Genomic DNA, 17,398 nt, shown 5'->3' with positions numbered 1-17,398 from the left:
ACGAGAAGTTTTCGCAGTCTCTTTTTTCACAGTGGAAAAAGTCCAGAAAGATACATTAGAATTTCATAGTAGACCTTTTATCTCAAAAGATCAGGAATCCATATGAACCCTTTAAGATTGCTGTTTGTTTGAGCCCAACATTTCAACTACTGGCTCAACTGTTCGAGGTACCATTTGTCTGGTAGATGGGGAAGTGTTTATGAAACCTGTTTGCAAGCAATTATTTTTACAATTCCTACTGGCTCTGATAGTGCTACAGAACTTATACACTTCACCTTTAAGGTGTCCGAACTTGCTCTTGGAGGGCCGACATGCTGCAGAGATTAGTTCACCTGCCTGGAAGTTTCTAGTATGCCTGAAGACCTTAATCAGCTGGTTCAGGTGAGTTTAATTGGGGTCTAAACTCTGCAAGACAGCTGCATGTTTTTCATACTATGTAAAAATTGCATGACAGTGGCCCTCCAGGAGCAGGACTGGACATAGATAGGTAAACTAAGCAATTTCCATTCAAATTTCTATTGATAGTGATTTTGTTAACCGCACTGACATAAATTGATTTCATGCTTTTGAATCCAACTTAATGGCTTACAGGTCAATGCCTTGCTCTATGATCTCCTTCTGTTGTTTGAGGACCTCAAACTGCTCAGGGTTGTCCGTCCCAGACATCTGTGTGCTGTAGCTCCCGATGCCTGACGAGGCGGTGGAGTCCAATGAGTTTATGCTGCCGTAGCGGTTAATCGTTTCTGGATGCTTTGTCTCATTGGTTTCCTGTTCTAAAGGCTTTTCTTGGCCTGATCGAGAAAGAAGAGAAATTAAATTCAGACGCAATTTCAGAGAAAGCTGAAAAAATGATGAGCACGGTTTGTGAAACACCATGAGCCCCTGCAGCCTAAGGACTAGAGACAACATGATTCATTGGAGTACTGGTTGGCTGAAATGTGTGTTGGTGTAGAGTCTTTTTTCTGACTCAGCTCCCTATATGAGTTTCCCAACACTTCTCTAATAAAGTCTTTGGCCTCGGCTGACTCGTATCACAAAAACAGCACGATGGGGACTGGAGGAAAAGCAGCGTGACCTGAATACACAAAGTAACAGATCTGAAGTTTGTGCAAGCAAGATAAACAGACGGTTTGGGTATGTGGAAGCCATGGTTGCAGTGTAGGGTCTAATTACACACTGGAAACACTGTAAAAGATTTAGCGGGTGGCTATCGCTGTAACATGAGCTGTCAGGTCACTTCCTCATTTCTCATAGTTTCCTCTCTTTAAGAGATCAGAGGAGCCAGTAGCAGCTGGGAAATACTTGCCTGTTCGTCTTAAGCTTCAAACAATAACATACAATGATATACAAAAGCTAATACGCCCACAAAACAAAGAACTATTAGTTTAGACGGTCTAGTTTACGCAACAAAAGCTAAAGCAATCAATTCTAAATGTCACTACAAACTGCTGTTACCTGCTCTCCCTTTTGATGTGCGTCCATTAAGAGAAAAGTACAAAGATTGATTGTCCAGCATGATGAGAATACAAGAACCTAAAAGTCTTGATTAGGGATCCAAAACAAACATAATGCATCTGAAGGGTTACTCAGATAAGTATGCTACAATCGGACTGGCCGATTAGGACATAAGGCCTGCATATGTAAGATTGGCAATTTGGTCAAGATGAAAGGTTACAGACAATTTTTGATTTGATTTGCCATTATTAACATTGTTTCCACTAAAATACCATGGCTACTACATTTATAAAACACAAAATCCATGGTAACCACTGTCATGAAATAAACAAAAACATTTTATATATTAGGTGGTTGCTACTGTGTTCTGACTAATTGTTTGCAATTTAATGTGGTTCCAAGTCTGTTTTTTTGTAGTTTCTAGGGCGTTGCTAAGTGGTTACTAAGGTGTTCTGAGTGGTTTTTAGTGGTTCCAAGGGTGGATTTTCAAGTGAATTTTCAGTGGTCATTTTGTCATTTAAAAAGAAGTAAGACTCTCTGGTTTCTGATATCTGAAAGCCTAAGGTGGGCTTGAGGCTACAGAGAAATTTCCTTTAGGTACATCAGAGCCTCTCCTCCTCAAACCCAATAAAGCCAAGCTTGATTAAACCTAAATTCCCTTTGCTCCGAAGAGGTAGGGTCTTTAGCATGGCGCATGTTCCCAGCTCATCCGAGAAGCTCTGCTTTGCAGTGCTCAGGGAGTACCTCCCTGATGTCAGGGCATGCCTCGGTGAGGAATAACAGCCTCAAGCCTGTTTGATTAAGATGAAAGGCCTGTGTAGCCATCACGGCAAATAGCATTTCCTGCCTCTCTTTGAGGCACAGGACTCCTAGTGCACTGTCCTCAAAAGCAACTGTTTATCCATTTGGTTCTGCACAAGCCTGAAGCCTCTGGAAAGCAGCATAAATGCACTCGAAGGAGACTAATTTAGAAGAGCCAGAGCCGTAACCTGGAATATGTGATGCAACCGCTTGGTTCCAAAGCATATCAGGATAAAGAGGGGCTAAACAAGTTTCTGCAGGTATTATACTGGTTGATGAGCCAGTATTGATGTTTTGTTCCACAGAGGCTGATGGTTTGCCTTACCGAGACTTGTCTGGGAATTGGGGTTGACATATTGGTCTTTGCTCCACTCCACCATACACTTGAGAATAGACACCAAACACTCCAGTCCTTTCTTCCTTAGAGTCAGCTCCTGAGGGAAATGAACAGTTCTAGTAATTTACCCTTTCCAAATCAGCATGATTTTTTTTTTCTTTTGTTAAAAAATAAATAACATTTTAACAGGGACAATTCAACTTAAAAAAATAAATAAAAGTAGTCATTTAAGACATAGAAAGTAGTTTCTGTGTCTTGTATATAAAGTTTTCTAAAGCTGTATTTTAGTTTAGTAACAAACAGACTTCAAAATATTTAGATGTGCAAATATAAGGTTGAATGGTTTTGTGTTTTTATTTTTTTATCTTTTTCAAAAGTCTGAGCAAAAAAAAAAAAAACACACAGTAAAATTTAAATATAATCACAATTTTGTCTGCACTTCAAATGTCTTTTTGTGAGCTCATTAACTAAATGAGGGAACGAGGGTGAGTGAAGTAAAGATTTTTTGGGTGAACCAATCCGTGTGTTTACCTGAAGTGGGTTTGTACCCAGTTCATGACCTCCTCGTCCTTGTGCAATCTTTGAGAGGTCATTCACCAGCCTCTCGAAAATATTAGCAGCATTCAGGTCACAATCATAATTAACATAGATATCTACTACACTCTGGGCATCTGTGAGGGAAGAAATATCATAGAATTACTCACAGAAAATCTCTCAAATATCTTTGAAAGTGAGATTAAGAAAAGCCTTTCATACCTGCACATATTCTGGTAAGGGTTTGAATGACCATCCACTTGTGGTCATATGAGCTTGTGGACGTTTCCAGAATATAAAGGAAAATCTCTTTGAAAAACACCTAAGGAGAAAACAATCGTTTTTAAAATTGGTCATAAAATTGGTGAAAAATACAGTTTTTCACTTAAAAACCTCAAAAATTCATAACTAAGTCAATAACAGATGGTGTTGTCAAGACTCTTGCGTAACTTGATCGAAGTGAGAAATATTACAACACGACACTGCAAACAATAAATCCCAACACACTTGTCAGGAATGAGGTACACACACACACAAACAGAGAGACTGAGGCAGAATTACAAGCTTTCATCCTAAACCACAGCTCAAATAAATCCACACTGTCAGCTAGACAGAGGCTCCACAGTCTGACGCCATCAGGGCAAGATGGACAAACACATTACAATTCAGGGGGAACTGAGTTCAGGCACCTCAATTTGCATCTTGAGATGTGTCTTGAAGTTGGACAGAAGGGTGAGGAAGATGGACAGCGACAGCTCGAACACTTCGGGGACGGAGGAGACACCGTTTTTAGACAGCGCTACGCACAGGTACTGCTTGATGGCGTTGATGAACATCTCATTGGTTTTGAAGATGGGCCCAGCGTTCTGCAGGATGGACAGGAGGAGTTGCAGCGAGAGGACCTTGGACCGCAGCTCGTGGGATCTGCAGGAAGTTAATAAATTATGTATTCATTCTGCATTCCATTTAAAATACTTGTAACAAGGCCAAACTTAACTTAATAAAGAAAAATCTTAAAGTCCCCCTGTGGTGAAAATCAAGCTTTTAAATGTTATTTATCGGTCTATGTGGTGTTTTTAATATGCTTTAAGACAAACCATGAGCAAATTCATAAGCCAGCACCATTGCTGAGTATTTTCTCCTTAAAACTGTAGTGAACCAAAGACAGTCTCAAAATCGCTGGTGTTTCTGACGTCACAAACTACCTTGTAACCAATCATATCAACGTGTGATCGTCAACGAGTGGATCTCTGAGCTGGTGTGAGTGAGTGGAGGCGGAGCTAATTTGCATATTCATATGCATTTACTAAATGAGGCAAGGGTGTAGAGTTACATTCAAGCTACTTTAAGGCATCGAGAAGGCAAAAGTTCAAATAAGTATTTTTTAATTGAATAAAATATGACAAAATATGTCATCCTGTCTACTAATGAACAAACTAAACCTACATTTTCTGAATTAAATTGTGTTAACAGTGGTGAATTAAAAGTGGTGCCTCAATTCTAGTGTGTTCTGGGTGGTTGTCAGGGCATTGCTAAGGTCCTTTTCAAGCCCCTTTTATTGTCCTCTAGTCAAAAACTGTCCCTAACATAAAGCATCTACAATAATAATAGTGATGTTTGCCTCAGTTTGCACCACTATAAATAAAGTCTAAGTCCTGCTCTGATGTAAATCAAGACGGGTCAACAGGTCTCAGTCCATTTGACAAAGAGTGATCAATAGCACTGAAACAAGCTTCCTGCCTCACTGCCTCTGAAGACACACCAGGATGAATGGCTCCCTTTCTTTTCAACTGATGGGGAGGAATATCTCTCTTGCCCTCTGACAGCCCTATTCTCCTGTTAAAGGACAATGGCTGATGCTACCAACACTCTTGCTCTAAAATGATTTTAGAGATCCAACCAATTACAGATCTAAAATTAGAATCTGAAAAGAGACCACAAAACCACAACCCAATTGAATCCAGACTGGAGATTTAATTTTTGGCACAACAAACAAACAATTCCATTTGAATACAGTCAAATGTTTTATTTAGAAAGCCAGGCTTACTTCGGATCAGGAGGACCGTCTGAAAGGGGCTTCATAGAGAGCTTGCAGAGAGAACGGAATACCAAGAATGCATCCTTCTGGAGAATGTGGGAAAACTTTGCACCTGGTGCTGGACCAGTGGTAGCTACAGAATCCTGTGGGAGAAATGCTCATGTTAGCCTCTCACGGCAATCACATTTAACTGCCGGGAAAATCAATCATCATCTATAGCGAGAGAAGATACAAGAGTTTATGTTGAATAATTGTCAGATACAGTTTGTGTAAACAAAATACCAATAATATCCTGATTTTATGTATAACGTGGGACTTTTAATTAGAAGCAAAGCCGAAATACACCAGCGAACCCTTATTTCCAAAAGTGTCTATTTAGCTTTACCACTTCCAGCTGCTCATTCAAAAAGATGTTGCATTTTTAACAAAACATTTCGCAATAAGCAGTTGACAACACTTGACAAAAAGATTAGGTCATTATAGAGGGTATCATGGTTTGTGACATTGCAAACAAACTCTAAAATTGATTAATTCAATGTAGTTACAGTTCTGGACACACAATCCAGTCAAAAACAATTACATATGTGTAAACAAGCTGCAAAGCAAGAGAATTTTCTCTTTTGTACCTTTCATGGCAGAAGTGGAAATTGGTACCTGAGTGTCATTGGAGGAGACAGACAGTCTGTCGTCGGGCAGGGACGGAGTGAAGCTCGCAGAAATGGGTGTGCCAGGGATGCCGTTGGCGTGAACATTTTCGTTGTCGCTGCCCAAGCCTCCCTCCTCTTCCAGAGAGTTTGGAATGCCCTCAGCTGGCTCAGCCTCAGCCTCACGGCTTTCCTTAAGATCTGAACAGGGTAAAACAGATTTCAGGCTGGGTTCAATGGGATGGTTAAAAGCGTACCACTACTAAAATCAAACAGCCACTAGCCTAGCTATCCAACAAACATAAGATTTGCTTCCTTTACAGACAGTTCACCCAGAAATGAAACATGCTCCATGTTTTGTCTCTGTGTACATTCACTCATGTGCTCTTGTCTCCTGTGTTTTTGTAGAGCTCCTGGTTAATGTTTTCATTGGTCAGGCTTTCTATGTTGTGCGCGGCTCATGTTTATCATCGGTAATGTGCGACCACAAATTTTTGGGTGAACTGTCCAACTGTCCCTTTAAGCTTCTCACAGCAAGAAGAATACAACTCGCCTCCAGCAACTGTGTTTATGACTTCTTGCAATATGCTCTGTACAATCTCCTGTGCCTTCTCTTCATAGTTCTGGCTTTCTTCTTCCACGGTGGCTTCCGTCCCATGCACTGCCGCACCTAAAAGACAGCAGAGTACGGTTAAGCTTCTAATTCTGTTTAGTCAGTCGTTCATTGTGCACTGGAGGACTTACCCTCCAAGCACACAGTGTAGTCACATTAAATCCACGTTAGCATTTCCAAATTTAACTTTTATAAGTGCTGTTAAGAGGGAACTCCATACTGCCTGTAACTGGGTGATCTTCAGATGGAAAGCGGTGCATTTAATCTTACGTAAGACTGAGAGACACTGACACAGTTTTCCAACAGTGTCACATCATTAGAGGGGGTCTCATCTGTTCTGATGTCAAGCCTGAATACATAATTAACTTATAATGACTAGGAATCAGAGATGCTCTTGTGTGTCTAGAAGTGTTGAGGAGGACGAAAGAAACAAACTAAAAATAGTAATGCTACTAACTTAATGGGATAGTACACAGAGGAATGAAAATTCTGCCATCACTTACTCGTGCCGTACCCTTATATCATTTAAATCAATAAGACTTTGGTTAACCTTTGAAACACAAATGAACATACATTTAATGACACCTGAGAGGTTGAAAAGTCGAGGTAACCAAAATTTAGACAATCCAAAATAGTCATAAAGGTGTCATAAATCAAATCCATAATATGAATTGAGTGGTTTAATCCAAGTCTTGTGAAGAGGTACAATCGCTTTAATTTAGGCTCTAATTCACATCATAAATTAATGATGAATAATTTAAATATAAATTCATTTGTGCTTCAAAGATTAACCAAAGTCTAATGGGTTTGGATGGCATGAGGGTACGAAACGAGTGATGACAGAATTTTCATTTTTTAACAAACTATGGTTTTATCAATACAAAAACAGTTAAAAAGAGTACAAAAAAATCTTCTAACAGAAAATTACAACGTTTTTGATAAAAGATTTTGAACGTCTTTCTGAATACATCCTATTAAACCCTACATTTTTAGTCACATTTATGAGAATAGGCAATAACGAAAGCACTCTCATAGAATATTCCACTGGTGTCTAGAGTCATTTAGAGAAATTAGCATAATCATTTACATAAACATGGAACCCTAAAGCTAAATTAATCCCTGAATGTTCGCATGCATCTCTTTACTTTGCGCAGCTGCTGTGGCCTGGTCTGCCTCCGTCTGCTCGTTCTCCGCAGGGCAGAAGTCGGTGCCGTTCTCTGGCTCGGGACTCTCGTACGGTGGGGATCCCTGTTCGACCTTGCTGCCCTGGTGTCCCGGTCCACCGTTGGCCTCGGCGGGGAGGCTTTTGCCAGGGGTATCGGTGTGCCGCTGTCCAGGAGACTCTGGTTCTTGCTGGCTGACTGGAGAATGCTGCCTGTGCCTTTCTCGCTCCATCTGCTTGGCTTCCTGCAGCTGGAACACACATACACAAAAGGTCAAGTCATTTTTAACATGTATCAGGGAGTTTATAGACTCAAGTTCCCTCCTGGGCGACCAGGAGCCCAAAGCCACGCTGATGTACATCCATTTCTCTGAACAGGAGGCAAATAATTGTGTTTAGGAATACAGGTTGTTCCCATCATTTAAAAACGAAAAAAACAAAAACACAAGACCAGGATCTTTATAGCATCTTACTGTACGTGAAGACAATGTCTGTGTTCATAGAGACAGATGGTGGTTTGATTACATGCACCTGGAATGACAATCTGAGGTACGCACATGCGATACGTGTAAAATGAAAATTCTGCCATCATTTACACACCCTCATGTGGTTTCAAACCTGTATGACTTTCGTTTGTGGAACAAAATAAACCAGCCATCAGTGACGTAAAGCATGCCACATTATGCAATCTAAAACCATGATTTTACCATGGGTCGAAAAAAAACATTTCACAGTCCGTTTCAGAAGACAAATATCATTAATAAACAAAATTAATAAACAGAATTGCACAGGGTGCAAATAGTCAACAACTGAATTTGAATGGAGCTGGTAGCTAATACAACTTCAGACAAACTGACTGACATATTATTCTTCAAACTGAACATGTCTAGAGTATAAATATCAATAAAGCTGGATCATTAACAATTATGTTGGCTTTAGTACAATACCACCCTGCGATACCTTGGTATTGATAGTAAATCAATATCTTAAGGCTTAGCAACACATAAAATGAAACTAGACCGTTAAAAGGTTTAGTAAATCAATTGAAATAATGTGCAAATAAATAAATACCTTAGGGCTAAGCAATTGATCAAATAAAATAATAGTGTTAACAGATTCAGTAATTATTTTCAATTTACATAATATACTTCAACGTATTATAAATTACAGTTATAATACATAAAACAGTACTAAAAATAACAACTACATAAATAAATCTCAACATACAGTTATTAAATTATGCATTACAAAGAGTGAAAATACTTTTGTTAAACATACCTCCTGGATTTGTTTTTATAAAATGACAGAATGAAATGTTATATTTTTTACTTTTCATGTACCAATATACCATGGAACCCTAGTTCCATAAACCCAGATGCATCCATAAACCCAGAAGGACCTTCAATGTAACATGTTTATTAATAAAATATGAGGGGACAAAGATGTCCCTTCTCCACAGCTTTCAGTTGAATTTAGGTGGTCTGATATGGTCTAGTCTGTGTTGGCAAAACAAATGCATCTTCAATATCGTATAGCTGATTAGTTATGCATGATGTGTCTGGCTGTGTCACAATGTGTCACGCTCTGTCCGGACTGCTAAAACTGTGTGACAGTGTGTTTTGCTTGTGCCAAAACCGCAAGCCTCACTTTCAAAGAGGCATCCTTTTGATCAGCGCAATGACCGTGAAACATCTAAACTGCACCTCACTGTCCTCATCCACATGCAGCCATCTAAACCACAAAGATAGAGACAGATCGCGTTTGCTCCAGGTCTCAACATCCATCTCGGATGATCTAATCACAAAAGACAGACCTAAATACGCTTGTAAACAAGGCCTATAACGTTTTTATCTGATCACTAAAACGCGTCCTCGAACACACCAATCATGCGACACACCCATTTTAATATGCTTTTTTTTAGCCATCAAGTTTCCTAAACACTTCTGAAAAGATTCCAAACAATTCTCCACTGAGCAATATTATTTATTACAATAAAAATGCTTATGTGGTTTATGAAAATGGATTGTGCATTTAAATTAAAATAAGTAAAATCATTAAAAATATATATATTCAACAGTAAAAAAGGGTCAAATTTCAATTAGATGTGCTTTTTCTTTTCTTTTTCTTCAATTATACAGATAAAACATTCAGAGCCTACAACAAACGTTTGATTAAAATGATGGTTCCTCTGTTCCGCTTTAATCCATTTCAGAGCTTAAATTTTCAAGATATACACTTCTGTTTAAAAGTTTGGGGTCGGTATATTTAAAAAAAAAGAAATTAACAATTAAATTCAGCAAGGATGTAATGATGATGAAATTACAGCTTTGCAATATAGGCCTACAATAGGAAACTTATAGTCAATTGAAATTGTAATAATATTCCACAATTGTACTATTTTAACTGTATTTTTGATCAAATAAATGCAGCCTTGGTGAACATAAAATACTTACTTTAAAAAACATTTGGACAAATCTTAATGATCCCAAACTTTTAAATGGTAGTGTATACTGAATATTGTCAAAAAGGCTAAACAATATCTACATCATTTCAAGAAAAACAACCCAATCCTAAAGAGCACCATATGTCATCACAAATTAGAGATCTGTCCTCAAAAGCGGAACGTGTTCACAAAGACGTATGTTACTACCAGCTGTCTTCACTGACCACTTGTAAGCAAATCATCCGAGACGGATGTTACTACCAGGCGTAAACGGGGCCTAACGTACGAGAGAAAGCTCTTACACAACACATAAACATGATAAGACAGGTGAAAGGAACTCATTTTGTCATGGAGGGGACGACAGCAGGCAAAAAAACGCAATGAAGCCAAGGCAAGCAGACTGGAGCTAGACGTCTGAGAGAGATCGGAGAGAAAGAAACAGAGTGCGAGAGTGACAGATGAAGCTGATGTACACAAACCAGAAAAAACTTCAGATCAAGCAAATTTCAAGGCAGTCCTGTCACTCTTTACCTGACGATCTCGCTTTCTTGATGCCAAAGACCAATTGATCTTGTGATTTGTAAGCTATATTTTGAGGGGGAGGAGGAGGAGGAGGAGAGGCATCAACCAAAAAGAAAGAAGAGATGTTAGATCAGGATGTCATTTCCCCGTATTACCACAGGAGAAGTGTCAAATGCACTCACTGCTTGGTTCTCCATGCGGGCGAATATCACATTCAGCATCTGCGTGAGGGTGGCTTTGGCCGTGGTCTGGTTGATGAGGTTCTTACTGGCCAGATAGATGTTGTAGCACGTTCTCACGGCCTGCAGCACCGTACCTTCATGGATCTCTATTTGCTGGGAGGTCACGGCTGTAAGCAAGGCCTGTCGGGGGCCAAACAAACAAACAAACACAAAATGTCACCGCAGAGAAAGTTAAGCCACGACTGTAGTTGTGTAATCCTAGGAATGTATCCAGACGATATGGGGAGCGTTATTATTTATTACTTTAGCTGCAGGAATCTCGGTAAAGTTCAAACAGATTAGGCTTGACATGCGGCCGTATGAAGGAGTTCAGCAGCTTTCAGGAGCCGTGCTTGTCCTGCCACTCTACATTCCACAATGAGATTTGTTAAACAATAGCTTAGGCAAATGACGCTATGGAAATGTGAGCACTACAGGTTAGGGCAGTTCTACACAAAGAATGTACCTACATACTAGAGCTGCACGATTAACCATTAAAAGATCACGATCTTGATTCAAACACTCACGTAATCTCATTTCTGAACGACAACGATTCGCCTGTGTCTATTAAACCTTTGACAAAATCACACCCGATCATTCAAATCTGCGCTTTGTGCCGCCGCTGAGCCAGAGAGAGCAGATGTCATGTATAGCTATGAAATCGCTTCCCCAACAGTCTTTTCAGCCACACTGTATCATTATTTCTGTGTTCATATTATCACAGAAGATATACTTTGGATATAAACACTGATGTCTACAGAAGAGTAAAATAGAGCAAATCACGTTTAGAACGTAACATGGCTCTTCGAATAACGATTGTATCGATTACATTTGTACGCCAGCGACAAGTGACTGTTAAAAAATTGAATTGTCATTTAAGACATTAGTTCAAAAAACACTGATTCATCCAGAATAGAGTACTTGGTACTCCAGTAATGAAACAAGTGAAGTATGAATGAGTCATTGAATCATTTATTCATTCATTCAAATTTTAAATAGACTTTAACATGTTGTCAGAACCTCTAGTAAAATACATGTTGTAGAGACCTGCACGGGTTCGGGTACCCGCGGATACCCGACGGGTGACCCGCAAATTTTGCTCAAACGGGTGAGAAATATCCAACTGTGTCGGATACGGGTGCGGGTCGGGTCGGACACGGAGGAAACACGGGTTTAAAACAATCACGTGCAAACGTAAAAATATATATGCATATTTTTAGGAACACACTTACAAAAATATGCCTGTATTTCAAGTTGATAAAATAATTTAAAATCCACATCAGTTTATTTGTGCCCACGCCCTCTCAGGAGTCTGTCTCTATACCTACTTTCACTTTAAAAAAAAAAAACGTCATAACCGCGCGCGCGATCTGCTTGCAGTCGGCGAGATGGATGCTGAAGAGTTGGAGAAAAGAATAGCTAGGACTAGGAGATTATAAAGTTGTCGACAATACGTTATCAAAAATCAAGTCCATTGTGTGGGAGAAATTTGGAGATATCTGAAGAAAACAATATTGTGATAGGATTTGCTGCATGCATTTTCGTGTTGGATTGCCGCAAATGTGGATTCATCGCCGAGGAAGCACGCAGTAAGCAGTTCTATCGAACAGTATTTTTCACATTTACTGTTAAATATGTGTTGTGTGCAGGCAGGGCGTGTTTAAACCCAAAATTGTCAGATGTAAGCTAGACAAAATTGCGTGGCAGAAAATAGTGTTGTAGCCGCGTCTGTTATTAGGCTACTCGAGTTTTGTGGTAACGTTGGCTATGTTCTTCATGTACCGGCCGTTTGACAGATTCGGCTGAAGTTGTCCTTGTGTTAATGGTTGTGTAATAACTTCTGTATGACCGGGCAATAAACATTTTTTGTAAGTGTGTCTATAATGTGATAGTCTAAACTGATTTTATTTCGGGTGCGGGTCGGGTGTCGGTTCTATTTTAAGCGGGTCGGGTCGGGTGCGGATTTGAATTAGTGCTGCTGTCGGAAAACGGGTCGGATTCGGTTTTAAGCACTGCGGGTACGGGCGGGTGCGGATTTACAAAATTGGACCCGTGCAGGACTCTTGACATGTTGTTTTGTTTAGTTGTCTGTTCAGAGTCATAGGAGAATTTGAATCTCTGTTTCAAATGTGATTCTCAATTTATCCAGAATCGTGCAGCTCTACTACATACTCAAATACAAAAGACATGCTTATATGCTCTAAATACAAGTTTATTTTTATGTTTTGATCCTTTGTATTTCAATCATTTACTTTCTGCTGAAACTTTCCTGTTTTTCTGTATAATTTTAATGTTCACCTTAGGATGAGATGTGAAATGTGAAAGTGTTCTAGTGCATTGGTTGCAGTATTTTTATTTTCCTCATACTACTGGTTAATTTTATAATAAAATATTTTTATTTAAAAAATCTAGCCATTATTATTCTACAAAAATAATAATAATAATAATAATTTTTAAATAATTATCTACTAAAGCTACTTCCTATATACCTTCTAGATGTACAATATTGATTTTTCTGTGTGAACATCACCCAAATTCCCTTCAGCTAGCATTGTTTCCCTGAGCATTTCTGAATTAAAAACAAAACAAGGCATTATTTGCTCCACATGTTTATGAGCAATCACCCATAAAAATATTTGACCTTTATAATTTGCAACTGGACGCCTTCATCCGTCTGTGGCCCTTGGAAACAGCCACATATAGTCTCTATGATCCTGTCGATGAGCTTTTTTCCTGGGGTTGTGTTGTCTGGAGCGCTCCCCGTCAGGTGACCATATGCTATGAGTTTCTGAAAAATCATGAACACAGCGTATGAGATGAAACATCCCCATCATAAGCAGCATCCTGTCATGAGTTTGTTGTAAGGCGCTGACCTGTAAACAGTCTAGAGAGGTGATGACGATGCGCGGACATTTTGACTGACAGGCCAACTCAAACGGCAGGAAGTATTTATCTGCTTCAATGAAGTTGGTCTTGGATTTGATTGGCGGCAGAGTACTGGAACTTGACTTGTTGTCCCCAGCCGGTGGGCTATAAAACAAAAATAAAGACGTTAATCAGTTTAACTGAACAGGGGCTGACAATCATTTTAACCAAATTAACTACGTGATATGCTGATTAAATAATTGAATACATTGCAATTAATTGCACATCAATGTTAGCTGACAAAAGCTCTCGAGTTAAGATCATTTAAGATATTACATTCTATTATGGCAGGTACTGTATAGACTGCAAACTCTAGCTTTATGTCCAGCCACTGTATCAACTTGAGCATTGGAGCTGGAGAGGCGCCAGGCTAAACTGGGACTGCTGTGTTTTAGCTAGGACGGAGCATTACGATTTCCTTCAGTAAGACGAGTTGATGAGAGCAGTGGGACACAGGAAGGAGGATGTGGGAGATAAAAGAATGGAGTTGAGTAGAGAGACAGCGAGTGATGCAGAGTAAAATGGAGCACCAAAGGGGCATGATAAAAGAGAGAGTGACAGAGAGCAAAGGAGTGGAAGGGATGCATTTGCATGCTGTGTGTACTATGTGTGTACTATATACGAGATTAGAGTGTTTTGCATGATTGATTATGGCTGAATCTAACATGTAATTTATTACAACAAAACTGTTGTGAGTATGTATCTTTAATTACAAATGGTCATATAACTCTTAAAATAGACTGAAATAGACCGATTTAAGTTTCACAAACTTGAAGTATAAATAACAGAAAAGAGTGCAGGATCGGATATAACCCAAAAATAATTTGTGGTTTAGAAAGTCAGTTGTGAACTCGATAACGAATTTGAATGATTCATTGACTAAGTGAGTCTGATTAAAACCACTAACTCACAAACAAGTTCAGGGCTCTTTTTGACTCATTAAAAAGAACTGGGGCTGGATTTGCAAGATAATAACTTAAAAATAAATGTAAGAAATGTAAATTTACTCTTAGAAAAATTTCTAAATGTTCTTGTCTGTCTTTCTTTTTAGGCTGTTCTTAAGACAAAACTTATGACGGAATTTGATTTCCTGTAAATAAACAATTAGGAAAACCCCCAACTTGTCTTAAATCCAGACAAGTTAGATGTTTAATTAATTTATTGGGTTGTTACAAATATTAAGCACTAAAACCTAACACTAACACTAGCTACATAATACATATTAATACTACTAGGGATCAGTGAGTTTTCGTCAAGAACCGCCATAAATTCAGATAACAACAAACAATATTCTATAAGAAGAAAAATATGTTCTTGAGAAAATATTTGAAAACTTCTTACATTTAAAAAAAGAATTCGAATTTTCTTTTAAAAAAAAAGTCGTAGGAATATTCTTACGAACTACGTAGAATTGAATTGATCTCCTTTCTTACAGTATGTAGATTTTTGTAAATCTGGCCCCTGGTTCTTAAGAATCATTTATTCATAAGTCACATTTATTTCAAATTTGCAGCTTGTTTTAAACGCAAAACGGACAGACAAACAAACATGCTGTCTATGTCATATACACACTCGACTGGTGCTGATGAACCATTCTGATTCAAACACAGGAATCATCATCAGTCTGAATCATGGACTGAATCGGTCACTGCAAAAACAAAATGTTATAGGAAAAAGAAAAAAAGTTGTACACAAAAAAAAAAAAAAAAAAAATTCCAAAAGGAGGTTTTGCAGCGATAACATAGGAGAACCATTTTGAAACCTTTGAACATTTGAATAATTGAAAAACTTTTGTGCAATGGAAAGTTTCCCATGAATGTTAAAGGGATAGTTCATCCAAAAAAATTGAATTTGTAACTAAACAGTTGTGGGGCACCATTGACTTCCTAGTATTTTTTCCAATACTAAGGAAGTCAATGGTGCCCCACAACAGTTTGGTTACTGACATTCTTGAGCAGAAGAATTCATTCAGGTTTGGTACAACTTGTGGGTGAGTAAATGATGACAGAACTTTCATTTTTGGGTGAACTATCCCTTTAAAGGCTCTTCATGGAACCAATGATGCCAATAAAGAACATTTATTTTTAAGACCTAACTCAAAAGTACACACATTCCCTTTATCCACGCTGTGTTGCTGTGGCTATGAGGTCGTAGTTAGCTGGCCCATCTCAGGCTGAGTCAGCAGGAGGCTGCTACAGTATAATAAACCTCTTCCCATCGGCTCGGCTCTATTCCCCTCCTCTCCTCTCTTCCCTTCTCCTTCATTCAATCTCATTAATCTGTCTGTGGAGGGATTAGCCAGCTCATATTTATAATTGACATAAATTGAGCTGTAGCCAGGCTACAAGGGAAAAGACTAGAGATCCACCGGGTCCAGAGATTACCTCACACATCTCTCATTTAGCCTGTTTCTCTCTCTGCCCTCGCCGAAACAAACCCTCTAGAGGATTCTTATTGCTATAGAGTTAAACCAAGTTGGTAATCAGGCTGAGCACAAATAGCCCGAAAGCATCGTGCAACGGCGAGACATCTGGGGAAGAGAGAATCATCTAGTGCTCTTTTAAAAGATAACAAGTTAAGATCTTATGAGAGCATTTGTGGCATACTGATTTCCCCAGATTTTTTTTTTTTTTATGTGCTTCAATTTGTAAAAAACGTAATGCATTTAACAAAGGAAGACTATGAGGTAAGAGAAAAATCTGAATTTTCCAGCTCATACTTTTTACTGTTTAATGATGCATGGTGATTGTATTGTATTATTATTGTATATAGCTTAAATGTTAATACGTAAAAGTCCAACAGTGTGTATTTAAAGGGTTTGTTCACCCAAAAATGAATTACTCAATTATAGCAACTTTCAAAAGTTCATAAAGAGATCGTAAAACTAATTCATATGACTTGAGCAGTTTAGTTAGTATTTAATTTAATTTAATTTACTTTACTTTTATTCACAAATAAACATTCATCAACTCACACATCAGTTGTGGTAAACGGAAGCTCAAGCATGTTTGCTTGATGTGCAAGAACCAATGAGATTCCCGTGTGTTACGCATCACGGTTGAGCTTCCGCAAGAAATTTGTTCTCGCACGTCAAGCAGGTTCGGATGAGCTTCTGTTTATGTTCACTAATTAATGTTTATATGTGAATAAAAGCCTAAATTAAATCTGTTCATTACATAAAGTGATCGAGTCTCTTCAGAAAATTTGGACTAAACCGCCCAATTCATATCGATTCGTTTTACGATCTCTTTATGAACTTTTTGAAGCGTCAAAGTGGTAGTTGCACAGCTGTCAATGAAGGGACAGATTTCACCAAAAACATCTTCATGTGTTCCGAAGATGAACGAAAAGTCTTAGGTTTGGTACGACATGAGGGTGAATAATTAATGACACAATTTTCCCAGAGAAATGTATTTTCTGTGTTAATCGACATTATGCCACAGATGCAGTCGATAGAGCTTAACCTGCATTGAACAGTTATGTTCCTAATAAATATCACCAAAAGCAAGAATTTGAAATTGTCTAAATCTTAAATGTCCCAAAAAAATTGTATTGTACAAAATCGACAAATGTGTGCTAACATTGTACTGAACAAAAATAAATAAATGTTTCTTGAGCAGTGAGCACTAAATCAGCCTATTAATGATTTCTGAAGGCGACATTAAAGGGATACTCCACTTTTTTTGGAAATAGGCTCATTTTA

General features: G+C 38.5%; 1 protein-coding gene across 2 annotated transcripts in view; it reads right to left on the bottom strand.

The window, feature by feature from the left end:
* Positions 1-17,398, bottom strand: part of arfgef1 (ADP-ribosylation factor guanine nucleotide-exchange factor 1 (brefeldin A-inhibited)) — a 61,236-nt gene that overhangs the window by 17,798 nt on the left and 26,040 nt on the right. Inside the window, exons 3-15 of one of the 2 annotated variants that reach the window (XM_084398262.1) lie at positions 13,644-13,800; positions 13,412-13,558; positions 10,732-10,911; positions 10,559-10,612; positions 7,568-7,835; positions 6,363-6,479; positions 5,820-6,010; positions 5,175-5,308; positions 3,817-4,051; positions 3,350-3,449; positions 3,125-3,264; positions 2,582-2,690; positions 590-791 (exon numbers count right to left, since the gene is read on the bottom strand). In XM_084398262.1, the coding sequence (XP_084254388.1) occupies positions 590-791; positions 2,582-2,690; positions 3,125-3,264; positions 3,350-3,449; positions 3,817-4,051; positions 5,175-5,308; positions 5,820-6,010; positions 6,363-6,479; positions 7,568-7,835; positions 10,559-10,612; positions 10,732-10,911; positions 13,412-13,558; positions 13,644-13,800 (2,034 nt within the window). The remainder of the gene's footprint in view (positions 1-589; positions 792-2,581; positions 2,691-3,124; positions 3,265-3,349; positions 3,450-3,816; positions 4,052-5,174; positions 5,309-5,819; positions 6,011-6,362; positions 6,480-7,567; positions 7,836-10,558; positions 10,613-10,731; positions 10,912-13,411; positions 13,559-13,643; positions 13,801-17,398) is intronic. The other variant, XM_084398263.1, reaches the window with a different exon arrangement.

The sequence above is a fragment of the Rutilus rutilus genome (genome assembly GCF_951802725.1).
Source record: "Rutilus rutilus genome assembly, chromosome: 24".
NCBI lineage: Eukaryota > Metazoa > Chordata > Actinopteri > Cypriniformes > Leuciscidae > Rutilus > Rutilus rutilus.
Note: the sequence above shows the minus strand (reverse complement) of the source record. Positions and strands in the feature narration are given on the sequence as shown.